Genomic DNA, 23,778 nt, shown 5'->3' with positions numbered 1-23,778 from the left:
TTTAATCAGCACATATTTTTCAGATATTACTATTTTATTGTTAAACTACTAGGGGTGGGGGAAAAAATCGATACTGTGTAGTATCGTGATATTTTGTTTGCTAATAATGTATCGATACAGGGACAGCAGAAATCGATATTTTGTTACAAAAAAAGTTTTTGTGCTCTGACTTCAGAGCATGTTGATCCTTTTTCTGAGCAAGAATCCTGACACTGTCCAAATGTGTTTAACTTTTTTTTGGCAGCAATAAACATGACAGTTTACTTATTTTAATTTAAGACATGTTTTATTTTAATTAAGTTTAAAACTTTTTTATTTAATGTAAAATTATATTTTGTTTTAATTTACTTTCAAATTCTTCAGTTGCTGAATGGGCTGCATAGTTTTCATAAATTGCATAGTTCAGAATAGCTATAATTGTACCAGATGGTTGCATTCAGTTAAGTTGGACTAGATTGTAATACAAACCGTTCAGTTTGTCAACAATAAAACTGACTGAAATGAGAGACTGAGTGTGAGACTTTGTTATTAGATTAAATGAATATTGATAAAGTTTACCTTTATGTACAGAATCTGAATATCGCAAAATATTTAAAAAAATTGCAATAATATCGTATCGTGCGTTAAGTATTGTGATAATATCATATCGTGGGATGTATGGTGATTCCCACCTCTATAAACTACTACTGTAGCATTCCACTGCCTCATTGATGGCTTTACAGTAAATGCTGTATGGTCATTTGTTTCTGGCTTCTTTGTACCATTATACATGAACTTCAGGTGTGAATTACTTGGTCATTTCCATTGATTGTGTATAGAAGATTAGCTAGCTAGTGCTAAGTAACATACAAATAAAACAGAAGTTTCTTCTTAACTGAGGCCAAGTGCAAACTTCTTGGACAGACTTTTTATTAGTTACTTCTAATAAAATGACAAAATATTCTGATAACATAAGCTACACCCCTAATTTTACGCCTTAAAGAAAAAGAATAGATCAGTGATCCCCCCCGCCTCATAAAAACAGTGATGCAAAGACTCCAGCTCTGTTTGTTGAATCACCCTTTCAAGGTTTGTTTTCGGAAATTTAATATTTGGGTATGTTAGGACAGAGGATCAACTCAATTTTGGAGCGAGCCTCTGCTGTCCACTAGAGGAACTGCAGGTTTTGTAATACAAGTGTTGGCTTCATTTGTTCAAGCTCAGGATGCTTCCTAATGTCATCATTTACGTTCTTTATTACTAAATTATTACACCACTGCTGCCATGTGTTGCCTGAGATTTAAAACAGAGTGCTAGACACATTTTTGATACCTTATTTGAGAAATGTTAAGCCCAGCTCCATTAAACAACCAAGTTTCCCTCAGTTAATATTTAATATATGTATATATTTAATAGTGCTGTCTCTTTTTACCTGTCTTCAGTGCTACCGTCAGATTTGAGTAGATATCAGACATACAGTATGTTTACAGTAGATTTACCCTTCTAATGGCATAATATGTTTTGCTCATATTCATGAAACTTTCCCCACACCAGGTCTCCTCTCCAAGCTGTGACTCCCAGGGTCTCCACACCGAGGAGACCCCATCCTCTGAGCCTCAGAGCCCCGTCACTCAAACAGTGGGAGTGGGCGGAGTTGGCATCGGTGCTGCCACTGTAGGGAGGCCTGCCTCCTGCCTGACACCCCTTCCCCTCGTGTCCAAGGTGAAGACTGAACATACAGCCACAACACCTCAGCCAGCTCCACAGCCACAGCAGGTAGGTTTGGTCTGGGCCTTGCAACACAACCCCACATGTTTTTGTCTTTTCTTTCTTTTTTGGCGGACGAATCATAATCTTGAAATGAAGTAAGAGTCCAAAAACTTTCCGAGGAAGGAACATGAATTTTTTTAAAGGTCAGACTCCTAATTCGGTTACTTCAGCTTCAGGTAGAGTCAGATCACCCTAATAACGAAGTATATATACTGGATATGTTAATTTCTTTTCATTGAAAATGGAGGAAAGCAGTTCCAAAAATAGTTTTCATGCGATGTCAAGTGCTGCTAATCTGCATATCTCTTTAGGGGCAGTGTGATCATCATCACATACTTTTGGTATAGATAAGCAAACATCATCATATTTGTCAGGTGTAGCGTTTCCCCATCAGTGGCAGATTTAACGTTAGTTGCGTGTGAGACGTGCGATCTTGTTAAAGCTGATATATTACATGTTACTTCTTATTTTCACTTAACATTTCTGTAAGTGAAATGTTAACCTGTAGACGTCAGCCTTTTTCCACCACTGATTTGTTTTCACAGTTAAAAAGACAACAACAAAAAAAAACAAACAGAGACTGAAATATTGAATATTGAAATAGTGCCAAGAAAACAGATCATCAGATATTTTCAGACGATTTAGAAAAATAGCAAGAGGGCTGGTTATTAAATATAATTATTTTAATAAAAGTTGGGCCCAATTAATCAGTTTCTGTTACAGCTTGTGTTATGATTTATTTATGTGATTGTTAAATCAGGAGTGTTAACATCATTGGAGTTCATATTTGAGACAAATATTCCCATTTTTCTTTTAGTGTAAAGAAGTACATTTTGATTATTTATTGACACATTTAATGTAATTAATTTTAATTTTAAATAATAAGTGTCCCTCGGGGTGTCCTGTGGGAGGTGCTGCGGGAGTATGGGGTGTCTGGCCCATTGCTACGGGCCATTCGATCCCTATACAACCGTTGCAAGAGCTTGGTTCGCATTGCCGGCAATAAGTCGGACTCGTTCCCGGTGGATGATGGGCTCCGCCACTGATTCTGTTCATAATTTTTATGGACAGGACTTCTAGGTGCAGCCAAGTGGCGGAGGGCTTTCACTTCGGTGGCCTCAGAATCTCATCTCTGCTTTTCGCGGATGATGTGGTTCTGTTGGCTTCATCGGATGATGGCCTCCAGCTCGCACTGGAATGGTTCACAGCTGAGTGTGAAGCAGCGGGAATGAGGATCAGCACCTTCAAATCTGAGGCCATGGTTCTCAGCCGGAAAAGGGTGGAGTGCCCACTCCGGGTCGGGGATGAGTTCCTGCCCCAAGTGGAGGAGTTCAAGTATCTCCGGGTCTTGTTCGCGAGTGATGGGAGAAGGGAGCCGGAGATCGAAAGACGGATTGGTGCTGCGGACGCTGCACTGGTCCGTCGTGGTGAAGAGAGAGCTGAGTGTAAAAGCGAAGCTCTCAATTTACCGGTCGATCTACGTCCCTACCCTCACCTATGGCCACGAGCTGTGGGTAGTGACCGAAAGAACGAGATTGCGGATACAAGTGGCAGAAATGAGCTTCCTCTGAAGAGTGGCTGGCCTCTCCCTTAGAGATAGGGTGAGAAGTTCAGTCATCCAGGAGGGGCTCAGAGTAGAGCTGCTGCTGCTCCACATCGAAAGGAGCCAGCTGAGGTGGTTCGGGCATCTGACAAGGATGACTCCTGGGCGCCTCCTGGGTGAGGTGTTCCGGGCATGTCCCACTGGGAGGAGGCCCCGGGGCAGACCCAGGACACGCTGGAGAGATTATATCTCTCGTCTGGCCTGGGAACTCCTTGGTGTTCCCCCGGGCAAGCTGGATGAGGTGGCTGGGGAGAGGGAGGTCTGGGCTTCTCTGCTTAGGCTGCTGCCCCCGCGACCCGGCCCTGGATAAAGCAGAAGACGATGGATGGCTGGATTGATGGATGGATGGATGGATGGATGGAATTTTAAATAATAAACTTTATATAAAGCAAATGAACATCCTGAGATTTGCATTTAGTCATTCTGCTGCCAAAACTACACGCCACAGTCATAGATCACAGAAACGTGTCCGCACAGCCTTTTATTTTTGTTGTTGTTCTTGTATTTAACGATCTTTGGACGATAATGTATAATGTACCAAGGCAATGGGCATTAGTTTTCCATAGATATGCAGCGATAGCAGAGGCAGGCCGATGAATAAGTTTGAGGGTTTGCAACACATTATATTCCAGAAAGTACCACAGTTGAACACATGTCGTAGAATTGCAGAAAATGTAACCGCATCTTTCATTTTCATGCTCTCATTCTCTGCAAAGCCTTCAGTGGACTGGATTTCCCCCCCTTGGAAGGCTGATTCTGGCCTTTGGGTCATACTAAAAAGAAAACCCACCTTCATCTATTGAAATCCTTTTTTGATAAACTTATGACCGTAGCGACCTGGAATTTTGTACTTGTAAGAAGTACATCTTCCCCTGTCTGAGATGGTCAGTGGGAGGCATTTGACGAACTGACAATGAGTGGCTGAATGAATGTTTTTATCTGAAACCCATCTCGCTTCATTACAGTCAAATCATTTCTAATAACGAGCATGTGTGCTCTGTTTCAGCTGAGGCCGGCACCTCTGTTCAATATATGTGCATTAAAAACGTGCTGCCAGAACCTCCAGTGATATTTGTTTGATGCTGCTTGAGATGGGAAACGTACCATTTGTACTCTAAGCCACGAAACCATGAAATGACATTTGTTTATTGCTGTGTTTTATTGAGTGTTCCAGTCAGGCGCTGGTTTATAACCAGCATGTTTCTCTCCCTCTCTCTCTTCCTCAGTCGGAGGGCTCTCCCTACTCTGTGGTCTGCACCCCTGTGGCCAAGCGGCTATGGGAGGGGGGTAACCGTGATGGGGGAGGGGGGTCAGGAGGGGGCGGGGGCGGCGGGTTGAGGAAGGCCGCACGCTACTCTTCCTCCTCCTCTTCCTCGTCCTCTTCCAATACAATAACCCAGGACGCCTCTGGCCGCGGACCTGCCGCTAACGCCTCTCTGGTGGGCAGCGGAGGCAGCGCTTTAGTGGGAGGAGCTGTGCTCAACAGTAACCACAACAATAACAACAACAACGGCGGGACCCCAGAGGGTACGAGCCCGGGCACCCTGAGCATGTACACCAGCGACTCGCCCATCAGTTACCACGACGATGAGGAGGAGGATGATATAGCAGATGAGACTGAAGAGCAGTACAGACAGATCTGCAACATGTACACCATGTACAGCATGCTGAACGCCGGAGCAGCAGGTAAGCGCTGACAGCAGGATAAACGCATCAGCGGGTGAGTTCATTCCAGGGTTACTGTGCAGCTCCGTCTAAAAGTTTCCTCCTCTGATCTCTGCAGCGCTTGTAGTGTGTTTACGAGTACGAATGGTGGAAAGTTTGTTTATCCAACTTTCTCAATAGTGGAGGATGTTAGCGAGAGCGAAATGTTCAAAACACTGAAACCGCTGAAAGCTGTGGTCCTGCTTTAAGTTTGTGAGCTGTTTATGGTCTGCTTGATCACTAGTTTGAGGACAATCACATGGAGGTTTGAATGGAACGATGGTGTATAAAGTTGGTCGAACGGTATTTTGTTACATGCAGGAATTGGAAACTGGGGCACAGCGAGGTTTGTTGTTTATTGAATGTTTTAGGATCAGACTTGAGACTGAAAAGTTCGAAGGAGCAGCATCATGTGCTTACAGTAAATATGCAGTGGTTTCAAACAAGAAGGACCATTAACAGAAGTACATTTAGAACTGGATGTTAAAAGTTTATGGCTAACGTGTATGATTGAAAGTTTTGTATCACTGCTGAAAAGCTGTTGCTACTATATTAAATTTTTAAATGATCCCTAACCCTCATTGTAAAAAAAAAGAAAGGTAACACTCGATCTTTCCCTTCCTCAGTTGTCGGGGAGCGGGTGGAGGCTCTGCCAGACTTAGCCCCAGACTCAGGGGGCGGGCGGGGGGGCAGAGGGGGGCGGTCCCGGCAGGAACTAGCATCGCTGCCCGCCGAGCTCATCAGCCAGATCGGAAACCGCTGCCACCCAAAGCTGTATGAAGAAGGAGACCCGGCTGAGAAGCTGGAACTGGTGAGCGGCACCTCTGTGTTCATCTCCCGCGCCCAGCTCATGAACTGCCACGTCAGCGCCGGCACCCGCCACAAAGTGCTGCTCAGACGCCTTCTGGCGGCGTTCTTCGACAGGTCAGTGTCTGATTTTGGGGGGTTATTTTTGTAAGACTGATATAATAAAGATTTTATGGTTGATCATTTTTGCGCTTGTTGACAGCAGACAAAGATGTGCATTGTCCATTCAAGTATTTTATGTGTTGATGTGTATTTTTGTTTTGTTTTAACTTGCTCAGGAGCACTCTGGCTAACAGCTGTGGAACCGGCATCCGCTCCTCAACCAATGATCCCAGTCGTAAACCTCTGGACAACAGAGTGCTGCACGCTGTCAAATGTGAGTCATACAGAAGACGTACAGTGTATGTATACTGAGAGTTACATGCATAGACTGTATAAGGAAGATGGACGTAGCCGTTGGGTTGGAAAAGTGAAGCCGAAATGAAATTGCCTTAAAAGCCTTAAAAGTTCAGGCTTCTGCGTCATAGACTGTATATAAAAGATGTACACAACCCATTGTAACCTTTTGTGTTGTGAAGTGCCATTTTGAAATGTTATGTTAGCTTTTTTGGTCACCGCTGTCTGTTTCAGTTTGAAGCAAGAAGTGACCACATTTAAACAAGAGGGTAATGTGCTCAGTTATAAGCTAACGCTAGCACAAAGGATTGTCATTGACATGGCCCAGATACAGATACCTGCTAATTAATGCTAAATAGCCTACAAATAACGCACTAAAATTTCACTCAATTCACTGAATTGATTGCACAGAAAGCAAGGAGACTTGTCAGATATTTATAGTACAATTTCCTCAAAGTACACCAACACCAAAACTCCATGTCTGGACATCCAGTTAAGTGACTCAAATGAGTGGCTCTGAGGCCTAGCAGAGAGCTGGAAGCTACAGTCGCCTTTACCAGCATCAACTAGTCACATAAAGCAAGCACACCCAGAGCTTTAAACGCTAATAAATATGACGGCAAACTATAACAGTTGTTATGAAAATGTACATTAGCTACAGAAGACAAATTGGGCTTGGGAGTCTATGATACTTGCTTTTGGAGCCAGCCTCAAGTTCAGCTCAATTCAATTCAATTTTATTTATACAGCGCCAAATCACAACAACAATTGCCTCAAGGTGCTTTATATTGTAAGGTAGACCCTACAATAATACATACAGAGAAAAACTCAACAATCATATGACCCCCTATGAACAAGCACTTTGGTGAAAGTGGGAAGGAAAAACTCCCTTTTAACAGAAAGAAACCTCCAGCAGGACCAGGCTCAGGGACCAGTTTGGGTGAGAGAAGGAAGAGAGAACAAAAAACATGCTGTGGAAGAGAGCCAGAGATGAATAAATAGTATGATGAAGTGTACCCAGAGGTTGCCCTTTGTTCAAAATTAAAGTCTACAAAACAATGACATCACACTGGCCTATGTTTATATACAGTTTATGATTACATGTTAGTGAGATCTTGGAGCTGCCAGTATGCAAAGCTGCAGCTTTAGAATTTAGGCTCTAATGCGTTTCTGCGTTTCTCTGCCATATGTTTTTCTCTCCCATCATTTCCTCTTATTGTCCCTTTACATACTCTTTGCCTCGCTCCAGTCTACTGCCAGAATTTCGCACCGAGCTTCAAGGAGAGCGAAATGAACGCCATCGCTGCCGACATGTGCACCAACGCCCGCCGCGTCGTCCGCAAGAGCTGGATCCCCAAACTGAAACTGCTGATGGCCGACAGCGACGCCTACTCCGCGTTCCTGGCAGACAGCGTGAAGATGGAGGCCGACGCGTTGGGGACGGAGCAAGGTTTTGACCCCGCCTCACTGGAAGCCGTGGCTGCAGCGGCAGCAGCCAACAACAGCGAAGCGGGAAGCGGAGCCACGCCGGCAGACGGCCTGCAGGGGGCGGGGGGAGATAGCAGCACTTTGTTTTGAGTGAGTGAACGGACAGATTGATGGAAGGAGGGGTGGAATATCTCTGGGGTGATGAGAACAGAACGATGGCCACTCTGGTCTTGATGACAGTAATCACTCCTCCCCTAGCCCGCTATATGTTTGGGGATCTGTTTCTTCAGTTTGTTCTGCTTGCCTTCCTTTGTTTGTCCACATTTCTGTCTGTCTCCACAGCTCAGAATGAATCTCTGCAGTTTGTTCTTGAATGCTCTTGTGGAGAGAGATGGAAAACCATGGTGAAAGGTAGCAGAAGGAGGTTCACTCCCCCCCAGTTCCTCATCCTTCTGCAACCTTTAGAAACCTGATTTCAGCCTTTATTTTTTATGTTTTTAAGAGTATGTACTGTCACTAAAAACCTTTTCTTACCATAATCACAGACATTCCCTAGGGGAAGGGGGGGCGGGGAGGGGTAATCCAGTTTGGAGAAGGCGACGGCTCCTTCTCCAAACTTCGGTAACACTGTTGTTTTTGATATTGAATGTATGCGTGGCGAAGCATTCGAAATGCAGCTGAGTGAGGTTGCGCCGAGCCCTTTTTGTTTTGTTGTTTTGGTTTGCTTTGTTTCATCTGCCAGATGAAAGCTTCTCTGAGAGTTTGGGCTCGGTGAGGTCAGGGGTTGAAATGAATATTAATATGTATATTGGCATGGTTTATGATCTCCTCGACCTCAGCCTGCTCTTTAACCTCAGCTGGCCATGCCGGGAAGCTGACCTACTGGTCTTCAGAGAAATGCTCTGACTTGGACAGCAGCTTTTCGATTGGCTGGTGATATGTTCAGATTTGTTAGAGAGTTTAAAGGCTAATCAATAACCTTCCCCCCCCCTCCCAAACCTTCCCCACATTTTGGCCGTTAAACTCTAAAAAAAATAAAATATCAGTTTGTTTACTTTTTCTGTTTTTTTTTTGTCACCTTTGTGTGTGATGTTTGCCGAGACTCCCGAAGGAGAGGAAATTTGTTACCGATGATTGTAAAAGAGTTTGCGTGTGATAAATGCACTGTGTTATTTCCTGCGGTATGAGTACAATCGAACTAAGTTTTTGTATGTATCAGACTGAGAAAACGGTGTGGCTTTATTTTAAAAAAGGCAAAAAAGAGAAAAATAAGAAAAAGCTAGAATCCAATTTCTAAGTTTGTTTAACTCCCCCCCCCCTCCCCTTTTTAAAAAAAAATCTGAACGAAAGTCGAGAATTGTCTTAAAGCGAGTTTCTGCCTGTGAGCTTAGTGACAAATTGAGTGTGTGTGTGTGTGTGTGTGTGAGAGAGAGAGGATACAGCGGCGGCGCTCTTTTCATGTCAGCTCATGTTTAAATTGATTTCTCTGAGAATATTAACGGAACGGGTTTCCTCAGGCTCTGCCCGCCTGGATATGTGCTCGCCTGGCACGGACAAAGGTGCTAATTCAGGCGGCGGTACATGGCGAGCAGCACGGCTCCGTGCGCGCGTGTAGGTGTGCGTCTGAATGGCCGCACAGTTTGTGCTGCCGCAGAGAGAGAGAGGGAGGCCAGACAGAGCGTTTCACACACGCTTGGGCGATTCATTCACCCATCACTGCAGTGAGCACACATACATGCGCTAATACGCATTTGGGGGCTGTCAGCTGCATCAGCTACAGTACACCAGAGCGACGTGGGAATTAAAGGGGAATTGCATCGAAGCGATACGTTTCAGATACATTTTGAGTTTGAGGAGAATGCAGCAGATAGAAAAGTGGCTCAAAGTTGTGCGCGTCTGTTTGAAAGTGAAATTCCTGGCTTTATAAGTGCTGATAATGACAAAAAAAGGAAAGCTGCTAAATGATAGAAATCAGAGAAATGTTGGCATAGAAACAACCCTGAAAGTCGTTGCAGTCATGGTTGCTTTTGGTACTTGCGTGTGTGAGTGGTAGCTTTCAAGAAAAAAAAAGAACAAGAGTGCAGAAGTAGATCTTTTTTTAAAAAAAAAAAACTGGCCTTCAGCTTTGGCAACGCAGCTGAATACAGTCATCAAGAAAACCCTAGAAAGGGCTTTCTGCTCTTGTTCAGTTTGAAGTTGAATGCAGGTCCAGAGGAACGTTTGATTTAGTCCCACTGGTACTCTGATCATCAATGCCACTGTGCTGTCTGAAATGGATGTTCAGTCTGTTTTATAACCAGCTTTTAATTTCAGTCCTTTAATCTTGCCTGTTCAAATCAAAGCAGTGGCAATCAATAACAATGAACTAATAACTAGAGCCTGACTGATACATATTGATTGGGCAATACTGGCCTCACAGGTGAATCTGTATTTACATATATGTTATTCCTTATTGAAAAAGAAAATCATCCTTGAAGCGATGTAGAAATGGAAAGAGAGCGACTTCCACTTTTTTGTTTACAATATTCTTAGCGGTCTCAGAGCGCAGTGCTAGTTTGTGAAATGCATTGTTGTATCACGCAGAGCGCAGACTTTGGTTGGTGGTTCGCTAAGCAGCAGGAGGAGAGAGATGCATCTGACTCTCTGAGGGGAGTTCTTGTAGGTGGTGAAGATCTGTGATTGTGAAGTAGCGCTTTTTGCTAGGAGTTTTTTTTTTTTTTTGAGGAAAAGGTCAGTAAATGGCGCTAAATGTTCCAGCAAAGTCACTAAGTTGGCAGTGAGGTGAACTGCAGTGTGACAGTTGGTGCTGCAATGGAGAGGACTGAGACTGTATATACCTGCACATCCAGAAAAATGTGTGAAAATCTTTATCTTGCTATAACTTGTAATTGAATAGACAGCACAGGCGTGCACTGATGCTACTCTTTCAGTCTTGAGACTGAATCAAGACTGAAATAGTGCTGCGACTGGTGCTGACAAGAGACAGGTGAGGTCAAATAATATTAATGGAGTTAATGGAGATAACCCTGTTACATTACTCCAAGTTTAATAAAAGCTTTCTAACAATTGTTAAAGCAAACCTAATGAGAGTGACGGAAGAAGTTTTTATTAGATTTAGTCAAAGTTAAGAGTAGCAGGCTCGAAATGCCTCCACACAGAGCAATTAAGAATGGAACCAAATGGATCAGCCCACGATCAGACCAGTATCAAACCTAAATAGCAGATTAATGCATCTTTGATCTCAGTTTTCATTGTTCCTCTAAATCCCAGTGTCAGTCAGGCTTTGCTAAAATCTTTTGTCACTTTAAATATTCCCTCTTTCTTAATTCCCGTCTTTCTGCGTGCGTTACTTTCAATTTTCCACTGTGACAAACACATCAAAAATGTGGATTTTTTGTTTTTTGAGCACGGCAAAACCCAAACGGGTCACAGGTTCTATTTCTTTTTCCTAATCATACGTGGCCCGTGTTTTTGCGATAGAAGAAACCTGAAGCACCTTAATGCTAGTGAAGTGGGCAAGTGGAGACATTTGAACTGTTTAATATCATTGTCACAGTTTCATATTGCTGTTGTGACTCTACCCACCGCCCACACACATACAGACACACGCTCGCACACGCAAAGCAAAGAGTCTGTAGTCAGACTGCCTCTTAAGCGAAACGCAGAAACAACCCTGTACAAGATCTTAGTGTGGAACCAAAAAAAGCAACCAGTTTTTATAGATCAGTGTTATGAAAAAAATTTGTCTGCTTTTTAAAACCTGTTTTATGAGGAAAGATGTATATGTGTTTGTTTGTTTTTTTTAATATACATATTTAGATGTAAATCAAAGGCTATTAGTCAAAGAACACTTAGTCTTGAGACAAGCACCTAAAGGCCAAGAGGAGGAAGTGGGGAGGCGCCTTGCCCCACCCTCTGTGATGGACCACATGGTACGATCCACAGAGACTCTACCAAGTTCGATACCTGGGGACAGAACAAGTGTGAGACATAAACAAGGAAAGAAAAAGAGAAAGATATATGATGGAGGGGGAGGGAGGGGGGGGACAGTTTGCACTTTTTTTGTTTTGCTTTCTTTTTCTGTGGTTTGGCTCATTCGCAGTGTTTTGTGTAAGAGCACAGCCTTAAATGAGGGAATCAAAAAAAATCTGGGAGAGATGGAGAGGGAAGGAGAGGACAGTCTTAGCCTCCGTAGAGAAGAGGGACGGATGAAGAGGGGGGCGGGGGGGTGGCTGGGACGCTCGGATGATTTGGTGTGAATGCATGCATGCATACGGCTGTGTTGTGTATGTACGTGTGTGTGTGTTTGTGGTTTCTTGCAGGGTGGGTTGGGGAGCTGTTTGTAAAGGCTTTGTGTGTGCGTGTGTGTGTTGTGTGTATCTGTGGGCGAACAGAATGTGTGGGTGTGCTTTTAATGTGTGTGTGTGTGCGCATATTAATGTATGTATGCAGTTTTTTTCCTCTCCTCTCGCTTCCCTCTATCTCCATTTATGGCATGTTAATGTCTGCCTCCTCACTAGAAGGAGCTTTTGACAGTGGTACTGTGTGTGTGTGTGTGTGTGTGTGTGTGTGTGTGTGTGTGTGTGTGTGTGTGTGTGTAATGCGCATGCCTATGCCAGGCTGGGTCTGCGTCTCGATCTATGTGCTGCATACGTGTGTGTCTGGCTTCATGGGGCGACTGCGCATGTCTGTCACTGTGTGTGGGTGGTTTGGGTGCTCAGCTCTGCAAGGTCTGTATGTGTATGTGTGTGTGTGTGTGTGGGTGTGTGGGTGGTATGTGCACAGAGGTTGAGATGAGTGGCTGTTTGTTTTTGTCTGCCTCCGAGAGCGGCATACCTTTCTTTTTCCCCCTGTCTCACACACACACACACACACACACCTGCAGAGTGACATATACACAGCACAGTCTGTATATGTGTATGATATCAAACGTGCAGATGTGTTGCGGGCACGCTGCATGTCATGACTACAGCTCGACTCTTCCTGGATATTTTTTTAAAAACATAAAAATCACTTATAAGTAACTCAAATCTCCAACACTCAGTTTTTTTTGCAGTAGGGGATTTTTAATCTACAAATTTCCTCCCAGATGTCCAGTTGCTGCTGCCTTTTAAACATCCTGTACTCCTGCATGGGACAGCAGCAAAACTGCAGCCAGGACTCTGACACTTCCCACCCCCCTCTCTTCCTCTCCCCACCCCTCTCTTCATCTCTCGATTGTTTTTTCTCTCGTCTTCTTCCCTCCCTCTTTTCTCCGTGTCCTCGCCTGTCTCTCTGTTTTCCATTCTCTTTGTTTACATCTTTCTGTCTCGCCACCTCTTTATGTATACATTTCTCTCTCTCTCTTCTTTGCTGCCGCCCTAGGTCGCTCTCACACATACACAGACAAAGGAAGCAGCTAAATAGTGTGGGTCCCTTGTTGCTTCATTACGTGAACCATCATTTTCCATCGGCCACTGCTTCATTTCTGTCTCGACTCCATTTTCTTCACAGAATGCAAATCCCTGCCAAACTCTCCCCTCCTGTATATCTGTATCCACTTCTGTGTGTGGGTCTGTGTGTGTAAATCTGTGTTTGTGTGTGTGTGTGGGTGAGCTGTCTATAACAACAAGAGAACAGGCTGCCAAATATGTTGCTGCATGCGTGCGTGTGTGCATACATATGAGCTATTCGAATGCAAATCTGAAACTAATTGGGCGTAGGTACATTTGACCGGGCACGTCAGTGCTGTGTGTGTGTGTGTGTATGTGTGCGTGCGTGGACGCCGTGGTCCGACTGTCTTCTTTTGTTTTAACCACACCTTTTAATAATCACACTATTGATGAGGAAGGTCTATCTGTCCCCATATTCCCTTGGCTGCTGTGGCCAGCCAATCAGAGTGTCCACATGAGAGACGCAGCCAATCATGAGGTGAATATCAACCAGACTGTTGAACCAAGTGACCAAGTGAGAAATAATTATAATTATCTAAGACTTGAGTGGTAAGGGGAAGAGGAGGAGGAGGAGGGGGAGGCGGCGGCGGTGCTGCTGTTCTTCTTGAGGAGGAGATGTTTGTTAAGAATCTCCCAGGACAGACGAGGCATTGCGGCATTCTGCCGTCACACGAGCAAAGCCTCAATCCAGACAAAGACACAGGAGTGAGAGGAGAGAGGAAGAGAGAGGATACTAATGACAGGGAGGAGGATGTGGTGATTGTCTCTCCGTGGCCCTGTGCCACCACGATAAATACTTAGGTGCTTGTTTGTTTATATAGCGTGACATTTTGCAGAAGGGTGGGGTTGGGGCTTGAATGAATAAACGGTAGATTTGCTTAAATCTCTTAAAAAGGCTTGATAAGAAGAGCACCCAGTTAGTGGACGCCGACGGGGATCCAGATAAAGACGTGAGCTTTCAGCGCCTTTTTTTTTTAACCCCACAAAGTTAAAATTGCACTAATTTTTAAAATATTTAAGTAATACCTTTAATGTCCAGAAACAGATTTGACTGAATTCTTTTAAAGCACTGCAGTGTGATGGTGTTACAGTGTGAGGCCATTTGAGCTTCGTAATAAGGGGCAGTGTGAGTTTACAGTGTTTCACAGTACACTGAAACACAACTTTATTTTCTACATGTGACCTCTTTAAGCAAAATATCCCCTCCATATTCATTATATGGCAAACTGTGTGTAAAAACCAGAGCTGACATGATCAATCGATCACCATGGCATGAATCAGTTTATCAGCTGAATCATCAGAATCACTGGTTCCCACTTCTGTTCTGCTTCCAAATGTAAATATTTGCTTGTTTTCGTCCTTTCCTCGGTGATGCTCAATTGAATATCATTGGATGTTTGGACTGTTTGAACAAGGCAGTTTAAAGGGCTCTGGATGCACCACTGTATCAATATTTGCCTTGCTGACCGCCATTGGCCCATCCACAAATAAGATGACATTTCCCGATGGCACCGGCCAATCTTTTATCTGTCGTTCCATCAATCTTGCACTGGCTAAATGTTAAAAGATGAAATAACAAGCTGAAAGCTTGTAATGAAGAGTTCTTTGTTTTCCTGACACAAATTGGATAAAAAAAATGATAATATCTTCCAAATTGTTTGTAGAAACATCAAGACTGTCCCAGAAGTGGCATCAAAAAGGAGAACTCTAGACGTAGTCCTTGAATGATTCAGAATTTGGAAAAAAGCAATAATATGTGTAATTATGTAGCAGAGAGAGGTTTTGTATCCTTTTCATATAAGAACATCCTACACAGGATCATAGGTTGGGAGATACTAGTTGCTTTTGTACCTTAGTTTTGGGAACAACGGATGATGTACCCCACTTTTTACACAAATTGAGCTCATAGAGCTCCATTTTTAGGGTCTTTTTTCTTTATGTCCTCCTGGGAATTAAGTTCTTCCTCAACATTCGGGGAACTTTCAGTGAGGAAAATGTAATGTGATTAGTCAGGATGTAAGTGTACTTTGAGCAGCTGAACATGCAAATGCAGGGCCAGCAAAAGTAAATGGTGGTAAAAGGTTAGGCATGTAAAGAACAGCTCCTTATATTAGCCTTAAAAATGGACCAAAACGCAGAGAAGTGAACTGACAGTGAAGTCCAGGCTGTCTCGAACCTCTCTGAAACAAAGAACATGATGTGAATACATAGTCCCTGCTAGCATTTCCCTTCAACTTGCTGCCGGGCGTCCGCAGAGAAGTGATAAACTAGATAGAGCGGGATTACAGGAAATGAAAAGACCACAACAGGAGGTGATTGGAAATTACCAAGCACTGGCCTGGGAAATACATCACTTCAGAGTTTGTATTACTGGTGCAAATGCAACCAGATCAAAGACTGGTAGGTCTGGTTTGGTCCAAAAGCAGCTGCTGAGGCAGCCCTTAGCCTACAGCGTTGTTTTAACACACAGTCTGCATGTCTTAAATTTTCCACAGAGGCAGGCAGGAGAACAAAGTGCAGGAGTCGTGATTAGAGGGAAGCTTTTTGATGGAGTTTCTGCTGTCTGATGGTGCTTGACCTGGTCATCTGGAGGTTTGGGTAGTCAGCTGGGTGCACAGAGGCTCGAGTTGGCTTTCAGAACCAGGATTCTCAAGATAGATTCATATGGATTAATTTCCGTTGATAAGATGTTCAAAAAGACACTGAAGAGCTGAAAGGCTCTAAAAGAGGGCAGTTATGTTTTATAATGATTTTTGGCACAAAGATTGAAATAATTAAAAAAAAACCTTTAACAGTTGGAAAAAAATATCTGAATGGGTTATTGGGTATCGGTCCAGAACTTCACAGTCCCTGTAAAGTTGGCGTACTTCCAGCGAGCAGAGCTAAGGGATATTTTTGTTCATATCTGTTTTATTTACTCTTCGTTTTGGAGGGAATGTTACAAGCAAGTAGCCGAGTGCTACGGAGAGACGAGACAGAAGTTTTAAACACTCTTAGACGTGCAAAGAGAAAAAAACTGTATGAACCTGAACAGTAAGCCTCGGACGTCCTAGTATGATAGGCTGTATATCACAGAATATCTTTTTTTATTATTGTTGTTTTTCTTTAGCATATAAGATTTAAAGCTCATCTGTCACCTTTGACCTTTTAAAGTCGGTTGCAGTTTTTGCCCCTTTGTAGGGCAGCTATGCCTGAGCACAGTTTTCTAACTCGAGGTTGAGCGGGGCCAGAGCAAAGTGCTAAAAGTTTGGTTGTTTGAGTTTTACAGTTTTTTTTTTCATCGTATTTGTTTGTTTTTTTGTTGTTGTTGTTGTTTTTTACATTCGAGCAAGCGTACTGTAGTTTTTGAAAGTTATTTTTAAAGGAGATGCTACTAATAAGACATTAACACCTGTATGTAGAGTTGCCAAGTTGTGTTAAAAAAGAGTCAAAGCTGGTTAGCTGTAAAATAGTTTAGAGAAAGAGAACCACATATTTTTGCATTGCGATTGTTGTATGATTGAGGTGCTGTGGGCGGGGAGGGTTGGAGAGGTGGTGTAATGCTGGACCAGATGTTTGTTTTTTACTGTACTGCAGCCGTTGTCGGGACATGATCAGGACGGACTGAAAAATGGATGGAGAGCTGAGGCAAACAAAACTGTGGCGGGTTCACATCATTTTAAGGCAATGCGTCTGAATGTCTGTTTAAAAAAACTGTCCTTTCATGGATAAGATCTTATTCGCTGTTGTCTTTGCATAATTCAGATCAGAGTCTTTGCCAAGCCTGCATAAACTTACACCACAAATCGACCCAAAGTAAGTTTACTTGACCTGGTTCTAGGACCAGCTTTTCCACAAAGAATAAGCTATTGTTGCTTGAATGTTTTTTTTCCTCTTTAAAATGCCACCTGGGGGCTAATTACAGCTACTGCAGCTTCAGAGAATTGGTGAGGGGGGGGGCTCAGAAGCTGCAGTAAGTGCCAAAACCACCAGGTGGCAGGATCCCAAGAAACAGTGATCCCACAAAAGCTATGATTGTAATCAAAGAGTCTCGATCACTGTTTTTATCCGAGCACCTTAACAGCAGGCCTGCCGGAGGCTACTGCTGCTCATTTTACAAATCCAATTCAAACCTGCCAAAATGTCTGCGATGCCAAATAAAAGCTGTCAGCAGATTGAAATGTTGCCGACATGACTTCCAAAAGAAAAGAGCACTGCAGCCGTTTTCCTGCTTCCATCCTCCATCCACGAGTCACTCCACGTTTTTCATTCCTGATCTTTGTCTCGGCGTCCGATCCACAGCGAGGAACAAAAGTGACATGGAGAAAGTGGAGTCATCTTTTTTCCCCTTAAAAATAGAAAAGAAAAGCACCTTTGGGCAAGAGCTCAATTGTTAAGTAGAGCCAAAGCCCTCTGCACCTTTCCGAGCACACTCACCGTGTCACTTCCTGTCTGTGGTTTGGATGTCGGCATTGGAAGAGGGACGTTTGTTGATGTAAGGTTGACAATTGTAGATGTAATGTGAGTTTTGTTTGGTTTTGTTTTTTGGGGTGGGTTGGGGGGCTTATTTGAATTGTTTTTACATTTTTGTACTTCCCTTTTTATTTTGTATGTTTATTTTCTCTTGTAAAGTGTAAAAATGATGATCATCCTTCACCCATGTGGGAATGGATTGCAATGGAACGCAGGCGGGTAGGTAGGTGGGTGGGTGGGAGTTGGGTGAGGGTTACCAACAAAGGGTGAAGTCTGGTCTTGCTGATTCAAACAGGGTTCCTACACGTATATGGAAGTGGAAATGAACAAAAGAAATCACCAATAGAGGAACGATCGTACAACAAGAATTTGATGGTTTACTGGTTCAGGGTCAATCGAGAGTTTTGAGCTTGAAAGTAAAACCAATTATATGTATTCAAATTATTAAGAACTTTTTAAGAAAGTGATTTTTTTCAGATGTACTCGAGTGTCTTTTTGGGCTAAAAATTCCATCCAGTTTATCTGATGCATGGACACTGTATTATCTTTTTGACACTTGTATTCACTTTTTGTTCAACAAATTTTTAATGTGCGGTCAAAATACGAAAGGAAAAATCCTCCCTTGTGCCAACTTTCTTAGCTTTGGTTTTGGTCTACTGTTTGAAAATTTTGGCTTTATAACTGCTAAACGAAGCCTGTGTCTGGGCTGTTAGCAAAAATGATGATTCCAGTGTTTCACTGCATCTGCCATGATATGTCAAATATTTTTAAAAAGATATTTACAAATAGTTGAAATGCTGAAAAATGATATTATTTTACAGTCACTGTAACAATTTAACAGTCATAAAATTAAACGAGGCATTAATGCATTCAAGTAAAAAAAAATACTGTTTAGCTAGCTAGCACAATTGTCAGTATCTGCACTAATGATGCTAACAACCAAATTCTTTTACAGTCAGGACTATTTAACACATAAATACCAAACAGGGCATTAACATTGCACATGTGATGTTAACGTTAAATGTTAATGCTCATGGGAAAAAAAGCTAGCTACTGTTCGCCAGCTAGCTAGCTAGCCGTAGCATCATTATCTGTGCTAACAACATATCCTCCGCTTGGCTACCAAATGTTTGGTGTCTCTACTCGTTTTCAGTTTTGAGTGCACCTGTTAGTGTAAATGTGAAGAAGTGTTTGTGGTGCAAGAATACAAAATAGAAGCTAAATAGTTTAAAAGTAGAGTATTAAATAAGTTACTTCCCAGCAGGGAGATAATTCTCTGATGGTTTGTCACTATTTGAACAAATTTGCACTAGTGCAGGTTTAATGCTGAAGAGCAAAGTTTTCTTTCTAAACTGTATGGATTATAGACTCACAAAACCAAAGTACAAAGCCATAACATATTCCAGAAAGGAAAACAAAAACTGATGGACAAAAGGCCAGAAACCCCCCAAAAGACAGAGGATGTCTGAACACTTGATAAGTCGAAGTTGTAGAAATCGAGGGTGGATTTTTCCTGTGTAGGGGCCCTGCTGAGACTGTCGACACTTTTGTTGTGTGGTTAAAAACGGGCCAAACTTGAGAATAGTGAACAGGAAGTGGACGCAAGACGATACAAGATTGTAATCCTGAAGTGAAGCCTCTTGGTTTGTGTCTCGCCTTCCATCCCTCTGCTCAGCCAGCTTTCCTCCACTTCTTCCTCGGCGTAGCGGACCTGACCTCTCTCACCCCCTCTCCCGACCTCCGATACGGTCCTTGAGCTGCGCGAGTCTTTTTCCTGCTGTCTGCTGGTCTGTAGTCGTCTATCAGAAACATTTACTCTTCTCTTTCCCCAAATCCCCACACACCAGAGACAACACACATGCTCACAGATGCATAAATATCTATATATATACTGTATATGTATACATGAATACAAAACAGGCAAACCTCTGAGATGCCGAAGCTCGCACCCGCACCTGCACACTCTCTGGAGGTGCTGCAGGACACGTGTGCGTGTGTGCGTCTTCGTGTCGCTGATGCAGTTTTTCAAAAAAAAAGAAAAAAAAAAGAAAAAGTACCAGTTTACCTCGGGAGCTCTCAGCCATAGCAGACCTTAATCCCCACAGATATCTCAGTGCTGCGAGCAGCTTCTGAACTGCTGTGGCTGCCGTTACAAAGCAGGTACATACTTTTTTTGTTTTTCAGGAACAAACCCAGGAGCCTCAGCAGAGCGCTCTCGGGCCATTTGAATGCATACAGTGCAGGGTTTTTACAGAAACGGGACACAAGCTGGGAGTCCATGTCAACACAGTCTTACCTCAGAATCATGCTTCAGAAACGGGGGCGGGGCTTACATATGATCATAGCAACCGTGAATGACTTTTTTTTTTGTTTTTAAGTTTTATTTCTTGTCTCTGGTGTTGTTGGGTGAAAACAGTCTGCAGATCTTTCTTTTCTCCTTTTTTTTCTTCCACTATAAATATATAAATATATAAACTGTACATTATGACATAGAAGCACTATCAAAGTTTGATTGTTAGATGTGCACTCGCAGCATGAGGTATTATTCTTTATTATTCTTCATAGCCCAGAAAAAAAAGGAAAAGTGAAATGACAGCTTTTGGAAGTTTAAAAAATATATATAAATATATAAAAATAACAAAAACAATGCAGTAGCATCTACTGATGTCAAAGAAAAATACCCAACCTCACCCCACCACACACACACCTCTCCCCACAGACCTTTACCCAAGCCCTGCCCCCTCTTCCCCCTGAACTCCATACAGATGATTGCCCAGATGCTCCCTCGAATCAGCCCCCACCCCCCACCCTGCTCTCCTTGTACATGCCAGTGTTTCCCTCATGTGTTCCAAGTGCCAATAACTTTGTGAATTCCTAACTGTGACCCAGTAATAAAGATAATTGCACATTAACTACTGTAAAGAGAAAAAGAAACCAGACTGATTAAAAATGAGGAAGAAATCTGAATATCTTAATAAAAGGTTTGTAACAAACAGGACTGACCTTACAGCGGCGTTGTGTCTTTATTTGCTGCGATTTACTTTTGTCCAAAATGCATCAAATTCCACAAAGGTGGCTACTTTAAAAACATGTGACCTCATTCAGTGTGACCACTACTGTATATGCAGGTCCCATGTTTATCATATTCACATGGGTCTGAAATTAAGTACCTTAAACCTGCAATTGGTCAGCAGGGAGCGCCACTTGTGTTTGTCCCTTTTAAAGTAATGTAATGACCTTATTTACCATTTTGGATGCGTGACAATCATGGTGGTAGTGATCCTACCAGCGAATAAGGCTTCTGTCACGCAGGGGTTATGGACTGGTCCATGACCATCTGGCCACCGCCAGTCATGAAGGAAAAATTAGTATTCTCCAGTTGGTTGTGAGTGGTTGGTGGATGTTAATGGCAACTGCTGGGAAAATGACTGCTAAAGAGGCATACAGACTGGTCAAACAACATGGCAACCATGCGTTGCTAAGGAAAAATGTGTATGCCCCCAACTAGGTGGCAAAAACCTCCTTGTGAATGCTTTGGTTGCTAGCATATTGCTGCAGTCATAGTATGGAAGGGATGGACTTTTCTGCAAACACTGGCCAGTGAAACTGAAATGCTCACCGAAAATGGAGAAGGTTTATTTTTCACTTTTAATGTTACTAATTAACTGTTTACTACTACTAGGCTAATAGTTAGCCAGTATTTGCAGTTAAACATGAAAAACTACATGCAATAAGCTAGGAACCCAAGGAGTGACTTGAAAGTTTTTGTGCAGGGCCTCCTTTCCAACAGCTAAAAACCTCCAGGAACCACTGCCAACCAGTCAGGAGAGACACATTTCCTTGACACAGCCGTGGCTGTATCACATCCAATATGGTGGCCAACTCTTGAGCAATGTGCACATGCCATCACTTCTCAACCCTCAGTAAACATTATTGTGGTCCTACTCATTACAGTATGTTTATTTGGTAAATTATTACTTATTTAGAGTAAAACAGATAAAGCAGGGCATGATTTGAGTGGAGTGCCAAGTTATTAGCTAATCCAAACAGTTCTGGATTTCAAACACAAGTAACAGACTGCTAAAATAATAAAACCAAAAGTGAAGCACAGACTTCTTTTCAAGGACTCCTACAAAAATGGTCAAGAGGTTCAGTTGGTGGCTTTAAATAGCAGAGGTGAGGCTGGCAGCTAGCAGCTTGAGCTGCCTGTAGTAGCTTACCTGTCAATCACAGGTACCAGCTACTTTCTGCCTTAATAAAATCCAAACAGGTGAGTTATATACAAATAAAAACCTCATCTTTTACTCATAATATGAGATTTGAAATTAGCTTTAGAGACTAAAACCTTTTTTTTTGTACCAGGATGTAAACTTTAATTTAATAATGGATGTCACTGGGGAGCCTCAAGTGGTCATGAGAGGAACTGCAGACAGAAATCTGCACTCAGCTCAAGAGGTTACATTTGGTTAGAAATAAGAAATAAAAGCAGAAACTTGGAGTCTTAGGTAGTGAACTAACAGAAATATGCTCCATCAAGTAAATACTTATTAGTAATATGATGTGCGTACTGGGTTTTGTGAGAGACTCAGCAAACAATCGTGCTAGATAATGTGAGAGAGTGCATCTGTAAAAGTGGTCGTTTTGAACTAAATGCTAGTCTGGGCATGCTAACAGCGACAGTAACAAGATGCAGATGTAAAACCTACAGTTTATGACATCACAACTTGCTCTACCAGAGGTCAACATCCATGATTATTTACTGTTTTTCTGCTGTGTTTTACTTCTTAGTGTTGTCTTTAAATGAAACTGAAATGAATAAATAGTTTCCCAGACACAGCTGAAGATGTGCTGCCATTGGGTAGTGAAACATACAATAATTTATTTTCCCAAAACTGCTAATGAACAAAGTCAGTTTTACACTGAACTTTTAAGCAGCGGGCAAATAAAACACACACAATCATGTGACTGCCTATGGCGCCCCCCTGTGGTCAACTGAGGGAGGAGGAAAAATAACTGAGTGAATCTGCACTCTTTGATGTGTGATGTGTGCCCACAGATGTGCAAACCACTTCTTTCTTCAGAGAACACAGCCTTCACAGCTGTTCTATCCCTCAGCAGATCCACACACTTGTGCAGTGGCTAAATTAAAACTGTCACAGAGGTGTTGTGTAACACTGTGAGGCCTCTGAAGGGGGAGAGTCAATGCAATTCGCTTTAGCTGCATTTAGTTGAGCAGGCATGGAGCACACTGGACAGACATAAGTTTTCTGGCCTTCGCTGTACTCATCTGAAAATGAAATTCAAGTTGCGGGGTGGAGGTTTGAACGCAGTCCAAGGGGTCAACTTTATTACCACACGTCTTAAATAAACCCTAAACTAAACTAATTACGCCACAGAAATGCTCCACACCTTATTCTCCAACAAAATTCAGTTGTTTGCACACATTTTATGAACATATAGCTTTTCCTCCTTATTTCTTAGCCAAGTTTAGGCAGCCTTTTGAAAATAAACATGAATTCAAATAAACAATCTTAGCAGCAACTGCAGAGTCCCCAGGATGCATCTGAAGTGGGAGGAGGCCTTTGTGTGCACAGGTAAACAGCTGCACCCCCCGAAATACACAAACATGAGGGGCAATGCTTTTTATTACTCGTTGTCATGGAAATACAATGATAAATAGCAAGTGCTATTGTATGTTTAATATTGCAGGCTGGTGGAAAAGCATCTGGAGCTGCACTTATACATGAGATGGACATGCACTTCTTACAGTGGAAAGAACAGGCACAATATTTTTCTCCCTAACATTGAAGTGTCCCATTTCCTGTGTGTTTTTTTTTTTTAAATGCAAGCTCTCCCAATTGATAAATAACACCATCTTGAAAGGTGGCTTAGCATTTGTCACAGAAAAATGTGCTCACAGTTTGAGCAGCTTCGGCTTGACTAATAAAACCCATCAGCTCCTCTCCCAGTTTCACAGGATGTCTGAAACACACACGAACGTGTCGGTCTCCCGACTGCCGTCTGGTTATTTTAAGAGATGTGTGCAGTTCACAGAGCCTCCGGGGAGTAGCAGCGCGCTCCTCGCAGTTAAAGTAAATGTAATTTTACATAATGATGGCCGTGTGGCTCTCAGAATAACACGCAGGGATGTTTCCATTTTGCAAAGTGCTTCTCAATTAAAACTCAAACATCTGCAATCCAGTGAAA

The 23,778-nt window shown here is 42.7% G+C and overlaps 1 protein-coding gene across 3 annotated transcripts in view; it reads left to right on the top strand.

The window, feature by feature from the left end:
* Positions 1-20,578, top strand: part of nacc1b (nucleus accumbens associated 1, BEN and BTB (POZ) domain containing b) — a 37,376-nt gene extending 16,798 nt beyond the window's left edge. For all 3 annotated transcript variants that reach the window (XM_084932141.1, XM_084932144.1, XM_084932143.1), the window contains exons 4-8: positions 1,534-1,755; positions 4,579-5,038; positions 5,683-5,980; positions 6,142-6,239; positions 7,509-20,578. In XM_084932141.1, the coding sequence (XP_084788267.1) occupies positions 1,534-1,755; positions 4,579-5,038; positions 5,683-5,980; positions 6,142-6,239; positions 7,509-7,837 (1,407 nt within the window). In that variant the 3' untranslated portion in view covers positions 7,838-20,578. The remainder of the gene's footprint in view (positions 1-1,533; positions 1,756-4,578; positions 5,039-5,682; positions 5,981-6,141; positions 6,240-7,508) is intronic.
* Positions 20,579-23,778: the final 3,200 nt, after the last annotated feature.

The sequence above is a fragment of the Perissodus microlepis genome, chromosome 6, assembly GCF_051167445.1.
Source record: "Perissodus microlepis isolate ML-2025 ecotype Zambia chromosome 6, ASM5116744v1, whole genome shotgun sequence".
NCBI lineage: Eukaryota > Metazoa > Chordata > Actinopteri > Cichliformes > Cichlidae > Perissodus > Perissodus microlepis.
Note: the sequence above shows the minus strand (reverse complement) of the source record. Positions and strands in the feature narration are given on the sequence as shown.